Raw genomic sequence first — 13,353 nt, forward strand, 5'->3', positions numbered from 1 at the left:
AGGCTGACTCAACTCATCCCTTTAAAACCCCAGGCTTCACAATCCTCATCAAATAAACCTATCTATAAAAATGAAAAAAAAAAAACCCAGGCTTAAGTCAAGTCACCTGAGAACTGGCACCTCCATGCTTTCTCTAGCCATCTCTCCGTCTGGGGAATTTGGAGGGCAAGGTGTGCTTCTCACATGGGCACTGAGCCAAGGCAGGTACCTGGACATACTCAAGAGTTATTGCAGGCCAGGATCCACACCTTCTATTGCTTCTTCCTCTTTCATCTTGATACTTTTCTAAAGAACAAAGAGCCCCCTTCCTACAACAGACATGGCCCTTGATCTAACTAAATGTGCCCACCATTGAAACAGATGCTGGTTCACTCCCTTCCTTTGAAATTCTAATGCATGACCAGACATAGATATCAAGTATCTTAATAACCCAAATGTTTTCATATTCTGTCCTATCTTCCATGCTTCTTATTTCTAAACAAAAACATGTGGGAAAGTTCTTCTAAAAAAATGCTCTCCCACTGGGGCATGGTGGTGCATGCTGGCAATTCGAGCAGCTGGGGAGGCTGAGGTAGGAGGATTTTCAAAGCCAGTCTCAGCAACTTAGTGGTAGTGATACTTTAAGCAGCTTAGTGAAACCCTGTCTCAAAGAATAAAAAGAGCTGGGGATGTGGGACAGGGGTTAAGCACCCTTGGGTTAAATCCCTGGTATAATAATAATAACAACAACAATAATATGCTCTCCTATCCAAATGGCTTCCAGATTACAATAGGAACAACAAGACCTTCAGCGCAGAGTGGTGGGGATATAGCAAGGATATGGTAGGGGCATGGTATGAGTGGAGCTCTCAGCAGGAGGTATGTGTGATCCTTGGGTCACCTCAGGTGCAGTGGGCCAACTGGGCCTGGGAGCCCAGGATCTGCCTCAAGCAGTGGACTGAGAAAGGGCAGCAGCAGTACCTTGGCTTTTTGGCTGGCTCCAGCAGCTCGAGGATGCAAAGGAAGGTCATGAGGTTCCGTCTGCTGTTTATTAGCAAAGTTCACAAACACCTGGAGTCAAAAGAAGAGCAAGAGTTAAGTAGATGTCTCCAGAAAAACAGCACCCTACATGACCTATCCAGTTAACTCTGTATTTTCCAATTATCATACAGCCATACTGGGGTGACTGGTGTCCTGACCAGGGGAGGCTGGTACATGCACACAAACCCAGCCACTGGTCCCCTGGACAGAGCTTGCATCTTCCGAGCCAAGCCAAGGAAGTTCCTGTTAGAGGTTTCAAAGGACTTTGGGTTCAGATGTTGGAGTAACCAAGGCAAGGCAATTTCTCAGACAGTACCTTCCTAATCTGTTAAAGAAGGAACTAAGAAAAGGTAGTTGACTCTTTTCTGATCTTCATTCAATGTACACAACTCCTGCCTAAGGAATCCAGTTTGGCCTTCATCTGCTCAAGGCTGATAAGAAGGTGCAGGTGAGCAGGTAAGCCAGCTCCTCTTCAAGGAGTAAAAGGTAACTTGCCTATTTCTACTGTCTTTGTTGAATTGTCTTTCAGGGTGTTTAGTAAAGAACAAAACACTCGGAAAGAACCCAAATGTCCACTGATGAATGAATAGAAGGATAAGCAAAATGTGGCATTTAAACCCAATGGAATATTATTCAGTCTTAAAAAGGAAGGAAATTCTGACACATGCTACAACATGGATGGGCCATGAGGACATTATGCTTAGTGAAATAGGCCAGTCCCAAAAGGAAAAATTTTGCATGATTCCACTTGTGTGAGGTACACAGAATAGCCAGTTTCATAGAGACAGAAAGAAGAATGATAGTTGCTAGGAGAAGCGGCAGAGTGGAGGAGGAAGAACAGTACAGTTTAATGGACACAGTTTCAGTTTTGCAAGCTGAAAAGAGTTTTGGAGATGGGTGGTGGTGATGGTAGTTAACACTCTTGAACTTTACACTTAGAAATGGTTAAGTGGTAAATTATATATATTTTACACAAACACATATATATTTTTACCACAATAAAGAATGTGATTACATTATAAAAATACAGATGGAACATGTTTATAAAAACTCACCAAAGTGGGCCTGGGGTTGTGGCTCAGTGGTAGAGTGCTCACCTAGCATGTGTGAAGCACTGGGTTCGATCCTCAGCACCATATTAAAAAAATGAATAAATACAATAAAGGTACTATGTCCATCTACAACTAAAAAAAAAAAAAAACCAAACAAACCTTTTTTTAAAAAAAATCACAAAAATGTACACTTAAAATAGGTGTGTTTTATTGTATGTAAATTACATATCACTAAAGTTGATTTGAAAAAAAAAGCCACCACCACACACAAGAAAGAAATAACATGTAAAAGAAGAACGATCTAAAAAAAAAATCAATGACATTGTTTGCTGATGAGTAACATTATTTGAAAACAATTTCTGATTTATCAAGATTTACCCTAATAGACAGAGAGAAAAGTGTGTTAAAAATCGGGAATGTCATGCCTGCCTCTTGTGTCAACTGCAGCCCATGTTGGCATTCTGGCACAGTCTTTGCACAGTCTTCTCTCCTGTGCCTGGTGCCCTGAGGTGGACTTGCCTGATCCAGTGTGGTCTGTGTGACTGAGTACTCCTCGATGAACAGGCTGTCCTTGTGGGAGAGGAGCAGCTGGAAGATCCTGGCCAGGGAGGAGGAAGAGACCTGGAACTGGAGCATGTTGTAATGCCTCTCCCTCTGCACACTGCCAGGGAAGTTCCCCTGGAAGAACTGTTCCACGGGATTCAGGTCAGGAAGCAAGTCATCCTTTGGGGATTTGATTTTCATTGTGACAATGTAGCCATCTCCAAACCTAAGGGATGCACAGTGAAGTACAGGCCTGTCAGTGGGTGGGGGTCAAAGGCAATCACAAAATAAGGAGTAGACTCATCCTGCACACTGGGGTTAGGCCCATACCATTGGCCATCTGTGTGTGTTTAAAACTAGGAGAAAGAAATGTAGTAGTTCTTGGGGAAACCTTTTGGTACCAGTTTTTAAAGGTCTGAATGTGTGTGGTAAAGTGGCAAAGTTGTACTTTCTGAAGTCAAAGGTGGTTGTAGCCCTGTGGAGATCCCAGGCCGGCTGATAAAGACATGTGACCAGTGCATTCTGAATGGGGTGGCAAGGGCTGACTGGCCTTTAGGACACCAGCAAGGGGGAAGCAAAGGCCTGGGAAGACAGCATGCTTTCTCTAAGGAAGTTTCCAGAAACAGGGCCATTGGTGCTTCCTTCCTCCCTTCACCAGGTTGCTGGCAATCTTCACAGGGAGGATGAAGGATGGTCTACCAGAGAGTGTGCTGGTGGTCCTTTGGCATCTGTATATGGCTAGGTCAGGGTGTATGATGAACACTATCATTGTAAGGTCCCTCCTTGACCTAGGGCCATTCTCTATCCGTCTTTCAGCTCCAGAGAATTGATGTCCCTCCACATGGGAAAATGCCTCCTCATCTCTTCAATCATCTCCTCTGTCATGGAGAATGAGAGGCAAAGGAGTACGGGGTCATTCCTCAGCAGTTGGGCACAAGGAATTGCTGACACAGATCTGACCTTACATGCTGATGTCCTCACAAATATCCAGCATGGAGACTGTAATTACTCAAGAAATCAGGATCAAATATCCATTTGCCAAATGTAGCTCATCTACTAGACCTTTCTCCCTAGACCTTTTCACTGAAATACACTTTCACAGATCCTTAAGATTAAGCACATCCGCCTAGGTAAGGAAGATTCTGTGATGTCCCTTTTATCAACTAGCTGATGATTTTAGATTCTGGGCTCTTGATAAGTGTGCTAAATAAAATCCACAACTATAAACCCACTCTTTCCCAGGTTAGAAGGCATGTCAGAATGCAAGGGAACCTGGCAATATAATGATAATCTTGTTTTAACTGGTTGTTAGTTTCAGCACACAAACTGTAAATAAGGAATTATTTACAACAATTTATGGGTACAGGATAATTCTAATCGAGACTACTGGCATTCTTAGTTTCTTATGGTCATTTTTCAAACTTAAAAGCATATAATAGTCTAGAGAAGAAATCTGGTTTCCAAGTTGTTTGGTCTCCTAATCATTCTTATATTGGTTGTGGCCTCTCATGATAAAGGCCAGAGTGGATCTGGTAGGATAAGTGAGGTGACATTGAATCAGTGTTTTAACCACAAGCAATTAGTCCAATACAGAGGAACTTATTATCAGCACAATGCTTTCTGCATTTGCCTCAGGGGCACCTGGCCCAGCTACCACTAGCAGGTGGGATGAGAGGCAGCAGGATTCTCCCAAGCATCCAAAGAGAACACAGGGCCTGGTTCAACCCCACAAAAGGTAGCAAAAAGGAGGCCGCCCCCCGCCCCCCAGCTTGCTTACTTGTATTTGAGGTGCTGAATGGTGCCCAGACACTGAAAGGTGCCCTTCACCATGATGGCCAGCCGGGTACACAGTGCCTCACACTCCTCCATGCTGTGGTACAGGAAAGAGGAGATGAGGCAGTAGCAGGGACTCCCACCCACCTTCCCCACCCTGGGCATCTCTTGCCTGTGAGAGGTGAGGACCACAGCTCTCCCTTCTCTGAGGATGCTCACAATGGTGTTCCACAGCATGCGTCGCGCCTGAGGATCCATTCCGGTGGTGGGCTCATCCTGTGGGGTGGGAGAGAGAGCGGGGCATGTGGACTTGGAGTTGGCCTTTTTGGGTCACTGCAGACTCTGCCAGCTGACTCCCTTTGAGCCGCCCTGGTGTCTGAGAAGGATGAGCTGACAGATACTTTCTCAGCGGTTTCCCAGCTCAGCAAGATGGGGGAGGGGCACCCAGGTGCAGCACATGGAAGGCTGGAGGTGAATCAGAGTAAAGAAACATGATGTACACCTCTAGATTCCTTCAACCTGAGAGTAGGTTACAGTTGATAATAGGCAATGGTAGAATTATCCTTTAAAAAGGCCAAAATAAAACAAAACAAGCAAACAAACAAACAAAAAACCCCACCAAAATGGACAACACAAAACTACAAGTGTGTAAGGAGAGGAAGATAACCCAGGTAACTTTTTGGCTCCCTCCATGTCCTATGACCCATGCCCTCATGAGCCTCAGACTGCAAGGTCTGGGGCCCTGGGCCTGCTCCAGCTCTGGGGAGAGTCATGGGAGCCTCGGATCCAGATCAACATGTCTGTCCACAGGTATCCCACACAGACCTCCTCATGCTGAAGTAATTTCCAACCAGACACCAACGTTCCCCAGAGGGGACAGAACTTCCCCATGGTGAGCTGTGGCCCTGGAGAGACTTCCCAGCAACTCCTAATCAGACCATGCCTGAAAGCTGCAAATCAAACACTGGGCTGATGGCTCATAAGGAACCATGCAGGGTGCAATCCAGATGAAAACAAACTGCCACAGGACCTGGGACACATTTTCCCCACCAGAGAGATGCCGACTTGCTTGGCTCTTAGGGTGGCCCCCCAACTTCCGGTTGCGATGCCCTCACCAGCAACACCAGCGGTGGGCAGCCGATGAGTGCCATGGCTGTGGAGAGCTTCCGCTTATTGCCCCCACTGTATGTGCCCACCAAACGATCAGCATAGAGAGACAGGCCCAGGCTCTGGATGCTCCAGTTTGCAACCTAAAGAAGAGAATGAAATCCCATCTGGAGAAGAGGAACATGGGCACACGGCAGACCTCCATAGTTCAAAGTTTCCCGTTCGCAGATCCCACCCATCCAGGATGACAGACCCAGTTAGGGCTACTTGCTGGCTCCTGTCCTCTGGCACATGCTTCAGGAGCAGATAGAGTCTCCTTTCCACTCTGTACCTTTGATACCAGTGTGTCTTGGGCAGCTCAACACTCATCAAGGGAGTGAACTTAGGGAAATGAACTTAGGCCTTACAAAGATGAAGAGAGCATTTCTTACCATGTCCTAGACTGTGGCTATTGGAAAAGGAAGAGTCCTAAGGTCTCTTTGAGAAGATGGTGGGTCCAAGACCCACTGGTTCCACCCCTCAACAGAGTCACACCTAAAGTTTTGTGCAGTTAATGCATACTTACAGAGCACTCACTATGTCCGGCACTGTGCTAGGCACTGGAGAACAATGGTAAACACAACCATCATGCTGTGCTCACAGATGGGCAGCAAGGACAGACAATAGAAATTAAATAGAATGACAGCAGTGTTTTGAGGGAGTTCTACAGGGAAACATGATAGAGAATAACAGGGGTGGAGGTATATACATGTGCACATTTGCACAGAGGAAAAAACTAAGAAAGTTGATGGAGATGATTGCACCATGCTCTGCCTTCTGCATTTGTTTTACTCTGCCTGGTATGGATACTTCACTGATTTATCAATTGTCCCTCCTGCTAGAATATAAGCTCCATTTTTGACTTTTCATTTGGAAATAGTTTCAAACTTTTAAAAATGTGTAAAAGTAAAAGAAATACAAAGAACATTCATAAGCTTCCCCTCTCTTTCTCATACAAACACACACACACACACACACACACACACACACACACACTTATTTTTCCTGACCTGTTTGAGGATAAGTTTATGGACCTTCATTTCTAAGTACTTCCATGCATAATTCCTAAGAGTAGGGATATTCTCTTACACAATTGTAGTTTGGTTATCAAGGTCAGTAAATTAACACTGTCATGATATTTATCGAATCTACTTGTTCATAGTTCAGTTTTATCAACTGTTCCAATAATATTCTTCATGTCACCCCACTCCCCCACACCTTGCTTCAGCACATGATGCAGTCTATTGTCTATAATTCACTCTTTATATCTCTTTAGCCTCCTATTATAGGAATATTTCCACAGCCTTTCTTTATCTGTATGTCTTTGATATTTTAAAAGAATATTTAAAAAAAAATGGATGTTCCTTCTTTGGAATTTGTCTGATATTTCCTCATGATAAGATTCACATTACACATTTCTAGTAAGGATTCCATATGAGTGAAGTTGTGTCCCTTGGGTATCCTGTTTGGGGCATGAGATGTCCACCTGTCTCTTGTAGATAACATTAATTTTGATCACTCAGTTAATATGTTGCCTAATTTTTCCATTATGAATTGCTCCCCACCCCTTGCAACCAAAAAGCTATCTGTGCAGATGTTCTTTTAAAACATGTAAATATCCTCTCTCATAAAACTTCCCCTAAATTTATTGTCCATTGGTGATTTTTGTGCAATCTGGTCTTTAATATGGTCATTGCAAAGTCGTTTTCTGACTCCAGAGCTTCTTCACACTAATCAGTTGGTGCTCAGCACTTGAAGGTAAGCAAGATCCTTCCCTTCTCTTATATTTATCTAACAGTATAGACACAAATTCCTACTTTACCCCCAGTGTTTTACAACCTATCATGGTATTTCATTATTTTGATTTTCAGATTGTTCCATATTTGGCTGTGGTGATCCCTTCAGGATGGCTCCTATGTTCTTGTGACATGTCTCTTCATTTTGCTTCCTACTTTTAGCACAATAAGATGTTCCAGCTTTGGCATCTGTTACTTATTTGAAGAGTCATGGTTCCCTTTAGAAGGGGAATATTATGAAGATCTAAAATCTGGGCAGAGTACACTCACAGCTATTAGGGTATTCTTCCTTCTTGGCTCTTTCAGAGGACAATAAACACATACACACCAATATGCACATGCATATATGCATGTAAATGTGCACTATACGTGAGCCTACCTATATACTTACATAAAAGCATGTAAGTATTTCATGAATTCACAGTGTTAACTCTAACTCCAATCCACCCCCCAGAGCTCCTTCTTGCTTTCCCCCTTTCTGTGTTTGTATTGTTACTTCTTCCATGGTGAGAATGTTGGCTCCAAAAACATTAACACATTTATCCATTTACTTAATCCTATATAACACATCTAAAATGGTTTCAGAATTGCTTTTTCTATGCCACTGTAAAAATCTAAAAAGAACTCAGAACTTGAAGTTCTTTGTCCTCACTGCACCCTGCCCAAGACTGAGAATAGCCAAATACTATGTTCGTCAGTTGTATTAGTTCTTCTCCCATATCTGTATGCTTATGATATTTATTTGAAATAAAATTGGGTTTAATTAGCTTCAGTTTATATGCAATGTTTTTTGCTTCCATTTGTACTTTCTTCTCATTCTTTTGATTTAGTTTTATTTACGAATATGTAGAATATTAACATTTGCCAGAAGCTAAAACTATAGAAAGAGATACCCCCAGAGAATTATTATCCCTTCCCTTCTTCCATCCTAACTCCCTCTTATTCATCACCAAATCCATTGTTTTCTGGTTTACCCATTTTGTGTTCTATTTGTGAAGGTAAACAGACATTTAAATGATCTTTTATTTATTTTTTTACATAAAAGTAGCATTCTATTAGTTCTCTTTTGCATTTTGATTTTTTTCATTTAACAATATTAGAATTAACTCCCATCAGTTCACAGAGATCTTCCTTATTCTTTTTTTTAAATAGCTGCACAAGATTTGTTGTGTGCATGTACCATAAATTCATCAACCAGTCTACTGTGCCTAAACATTTAGGTAATATCCAGTATTTTGCATTATAAATGCAATGAATAACCTGTACATATGCATTTTTTTACTGTGGGATGTGTATTTTCAGAAGTATAACTGCTGGGTTGATAGGTAAGTGTACACATATTTTTTTGATATGAATGTAGGAATTTTTTTTCCTACTTTGTTCACTACTCTATCCCTGGCTTCTAGAACAGTACTTGGCATCCAATAGAAACTATAGAGCATTTGTTGGAATGAATAAATGAATGGATAGTATGCTTTAATTTCCAATCTCTAAATTAACATACTCCATGAAACAGGCTTATGGTTTGCCAAACTCTTATATGGCCACAACAAACCATTATTACCTTCTCAATTTCTTTTGTTGGTACACCCCGAAGCCGGGCATAAAGGTAGAGGTGTTCTCGGCCCGTGAGCAGGTCATCAACTGCATCAAACTGAGGACAGTAGCCCATATTTTGATGGACTTCAGAAATATTGGTTAAAATACTGTAAGAAGAAACAGCAATTAGTGAGTTTCCTACATAGAGAGAATGACTAGAGATCTGGGCTGGAAACCTTCTTCCAGGGGGATAAGTAGGCTGACTCTTCTCCTTCCTGCTTTGCTTTAGCAATGCACACCAAATGTACACATTTGGAAATCAAAGCAGGGACCTAGCAAAGAGGCAAACATGTGAGAGGTCATCCGTTGTCCTTTCCCATAGAGGCAGGAAGTCTGTTTAAAATTGCAGAGGGAAGCATTCACCCTCTGGAAGCTGAGGACACAGGCCAGTTTTTCCTTTATACTCTTTGGTGTGGCAAAGCCAAGCATCAGCACGCAGTCATTGCATCAGCACGAAGTCAGCACAAGTCCCTATCTAGAAACAACCTAGAGAAAGGACACTTCATCATGGTAATTCCGAACTTGGGATCCAGGGGCTCCAGCAGGGTCATGAACATGCTTCAGGGTTCAGTAAATTCCCTGAAACTTTTTGCAAAAATGTGTGGAGAGAGGTCATGGTAGGTGCTGGTATATTCTTTTGTTTTTTTTAGTACCAGGGATTGAAGTCAGGGGACTCGAACACTGAGCCACATCCCCAGCCCTATTTTGTATTTTTATTTTAGATTTTATGAAACATTTTCACTAAGCAACTCACTGAGTTGCTTAGTGCCTTACTTTTGCTGAGGCTGGCTTTGAACTCTTGATCTGTCTCAGCCTCCCAAACTGCTGGGATTATAGGCATGCACCACTACCCTGCTGGTGTAATCTTTTGTAGGAAGAGGGTGCAGGTTTATTAGGTGCTCAAAAGTTAATGACCCCAGAGAAATGAAGGACCACTGACTTATTGCTTCTTAGAACTTTCTAAGAACCTGTGCTAATAGCACTCTTATAATCACAATTCATTTCCATTTTTCAGTGGATCTCTTGTGTACTTTTAGGACCATGCTCTCTGGGAGGCAATGATCTTTCTAGGTCACAGAGTCATTCTGACATAGGGTCTGAAGATCACTTTCCCTATGTTGGATCAGGGATGTGGCCTGTGAGCTACACCCTGAGGCAGAAAGGGCAGGGGCACTCACCTCTTGCCTGCTATAGTGGCATCGCCTGATGTCACTGTGGTGTCCCCTGTGAGCATCTTGAATGTGGTTGTTTTGCCTGCACCATTCACTCCCAGGAGACCAAAGCACTAGGAGAAAAAACAGAGCTGGCCTTGCACAGCAGAATAAGAGGGCCTGGAATGTCAGGCTCCAGTGTCGGTGTGTGATCTGGGGGAGGCATTTGAGACCTGGACTGCCAGTACAGAGGCTACTAGCCACATGTGGCTACTGACACAAAATACACCTAGTCCCAATGGACATTGGCCCTCTGTGTAAAATACTCTGGATTTTAAAGGCTTAGAATGAAAAAAATGCAAAATAGCTCAGCGATACTTTATATTAATTTCATATTGAAATGATAACACTAGACATATTGAGCAAAATTAAAAATATTATTAAATTAGTTTTATATGCTTTTAATTTTTTAATGTAATTATTAGAAAATTAAAATTCACTATGTGGCTCTTGTTAGATTCCTATTGAGTAGTTCTGCTTCAGAGGGGAGGAGTCTTGCATAAACTGATTTTCTGAAGCACTTTCATGTTGGTCTGCAGATACCTACCTCACCAGGACGGATTCCAACACATAGCCTGTCCACTGCTGGGCTGGAGGAGCCTGAATAAACCTGCAAGATCCAGAGAAACTGAGGTGAGGACTGAGACAGGGTTAGAGCAGGGAGAGCAAGAGCAAGCAGAGAAAGGTTAGTTTGGGAGAAAACCATCAATGCTCAGAGGTTATGGATTGACATGGGTGTTCAGAGAGCAGCTGTAAGCTCTGAGAATTGTGAAGCTGACCCATGCTGTACAGAAATGGAATGGAGAAAGATCAGTGATGGTCACCTGAAGGAGCTCTCACTGAGGTTCTGTATCAATACCCAAGGGGAATAGCACGGTCAAAGCATGTATCTAGATGCTCTTGGAAGACAAGTTATAACACAGAGATGATGATGATGCCACATATTAGGAAAACAGAGTGCTTGAAGAAGCAGATCACTTGCTCTAGAGAAGGAACATGACAACGTTGTGCCATCTGAGGTCCAACTAGTGGCACCTCCTAAGCAACATGCCTACGCCTTTTTCTTTACCTTGGTGAGTTGATTTAGCCTTAAGATATCAGTTTTATCTCCACCACTAGTAATTCTTTGTCTCTCTTCAGCCACATCATCATCTTCATCAACAATAGGCTCCTTGGGGGGCTCGGCAATCCTAGGGGAAGGAAGAGGGACAGGATTGGGCTGGGTGTGTGGAGTCCTTGGCACTGTGGTATTCACCTGACCTTTTCTCCAATTCCCTCACTTCTGCTTCCCCTGTACTTTTATCCTCTAGGGCTTTTATTCTAAAAAGTGCTCCTAACAGGAGGTAGGCACAGAGGGGTTAAATGTTCACATCCAGAGTCAGTTTCAGGATCTAGTTTGTGCTGGACCTTTGGCAGGTCATGGACCTTTCTGAACCTTTCCTCTTCCAACCACAGGATGGAGAGAAGACTCTTATCTCATACAGTTTAGTGAAGATGAGCTCAGCACAGTGCCTGGCACAAGTAAAGACGCAGGACCTAGGAACTTATTACTAATTCTTTTTTTTCTATGTCAACAACTCAATGAAGCTTAGTTGCTGTCTACCAAGCTTTCTATGTTCTTCCACCCACTATGCAAACTCAACCTCTTAAAAACTGCTGTCATCTGGTCATCCCATGCCACCAAACCTTCCATCATTCTCCATCAGCTATAGGCTAAAACCAGATTTCCCAGTTGGAATATCAGAGCCCTGTGCTCACTCAGACCCCCCCCCCCCCGCTCTTCCCACCTGATCATCTCACTCTTCTATACTACTGGCGTCTGCCCCTGGTCCCTAGCTCATGCTGACCTTTGCTACCTTTCACATATTCTCTTCCTCCTGCTCTGCTAAAGGAATCCTCCCATCCTTAAAGGCATAGCTTCTTCTCTGAAATTCTCCCTGACCACCAAGGCCTCTAGTCCCCCCATTTTCCCCTCACTGACTATATCTAGCCCATCACCAAGTTTTGTCTAAAAAACTTCCTGCTATTTATCCAATCAACCTATTTTTCTCCATCTCCTGATGCCACCATTTCTATCCAGGTCACCATGGTTCTTGCCTGAGTACCAATATGGCCTTCTGTCTGGTCCCCCTGCTCTAAGTCCTGGTAAGATCACATCATTTCTCTGATTTAAACACCCCCCAGGGTTGTGTGTTGCCCTCAGGCTTGAGTCCCAAGTCATTAAATGAGAGGGTATTTTATGACAGATCTGTGCCCCTCCAGATTCATCTCCTGTCCCACTTCACCTTTCACAGCTAATCTGAACTCCTACTATTCCATGCACCATTACTTTCTGGGGCTTCTGTATCTTTGTGTGGGCCCTATCCTTGACAAGAGCACCCTTCCTCCCCCCCCTCCTTCTTAATATGGGTGTGGCTGGAAACTAGAAGCTGTGGCATGCCTTTTTGGTCCTCCTTGATCTAAGGCAGGCAGGACCCACTCAACTGTGCTGTCCTCAGAGTGTGATGGTAATGGCTTGTTTGGCTGAATATCCCTCTTCACCCTTTCTCACTCATCACAAAGGCCTTTAAAAGATGTGGCCAAAGGCTGGGCTGGGGTTCAGTGACAGAGTGCTTGCCTAGCAAGCATGAGGCACTGGGTTCGATCCTTAGCACCACATACAAAAAAATAAGCAAATAAAATAAAAGCATGCTGTCCATCTACAACTACCAAAAAAAAAAAAGATGTGGCCAAAGCGGTAGAGAGGTCTTCAAGGGCTGAGGATCCCAAGAACAACAATTCCTCACACCGTGTCCCGTAAGTAGAACCAATTCCTGATCATGTTTTATCAAAAGTGTTTAACCCATTATTTCTTTCAATCCTTATGACCCTGTGAGTGAAACAATAGATAAATTTCCAATGAATCAATTTCCTATGGGCCAAAACCTTAAAAAATGCACAAAAGAGCAAGTCCAATAGCCGGGTATGGTGGCACCAGTAGTCCCAGTGACTTGGGAGGCTGAGGCAGGAGGATGGAGCCAGCCTTAGCTGACTCAAACCCAGCATCAGCTACTTAGCAAGGCCCTAAGCAACTTAGTGAGATGCTATCTCTAATAAAATATAAAAGAGGACTGGGTATGTGGTTCAGTGGTTAGGCACCCTTGTACAAAAAATCCATCATCAATCCCTGATACCAAAAAAAAAAAAAAAAAAAAAAAAGGCAAGTCCAAACTT

General features: G+C 43.2%; 1 protein-coding gene across 1 annotated transcript in view; it reads right to left on the minus strand.

Moving 5' to 3' along the window:
- Positions 1-225: 225 nt before the first annotated feature.
- The window catches only part of LOC113192857 (retinal-specific phospholipid-transporting ATPase ABCA4), a 127,407-nt gene continuing 114,279 nt past the window's right edge, over positions 226-13,353 (minus strand). The window contains exons 41-50 of the mRNA XM_077791555.1: positions 11,210-11,330; positions 10,688-10,750; positions 10,108-10,214; positions 8,895-9,036; positions 5,504-5,638; positions 4,561-4,664; positions 4,393-4,485; positions 2,592-2,841; positions 961-1,050; positions 226-285 (exon numbers count right to left, since the gene is read on the minus strand). Coding sequence (XP_077647681.1) covers positions 226-285; positions 961-1,050; positions 2,592-2,841; positions 4,393-4,485; positions 4,561-4,664; positions 5,504-5,638; positions 8,895-9,036; positions 10,108-10,214; positions 10,688-10,750; positions 11,210-11,330 — 1,165 coding nt within the window. The remainder of the gene's footprint in view (positions 286-960; positions 1,051-2,591; positions 2,842-4,392; positions 4,486-4,560; positions 4,665-5,503; positions 5,639-8,894; positions 9,037-10,107; positions 10,215-10,687; positions 10,751-11,209; positions 11,331-13,353) is intronic.

Source organism: Urocitellus parryii, chromosome 11 (genome assembly GCF_045843805.1).
Source record: "Urocitellus parryii isolate mUroPar1 chromosome 11, mUroPar1.hap1, whole genome shotgun sequence".
In the NCBI taxonomy this organism is placed as follows: Eukaryota; Metazoa; Chordata; class Mammalia; order Rodentia; family Sciuridae; genus Urocitellus; species Urocitellus parryii.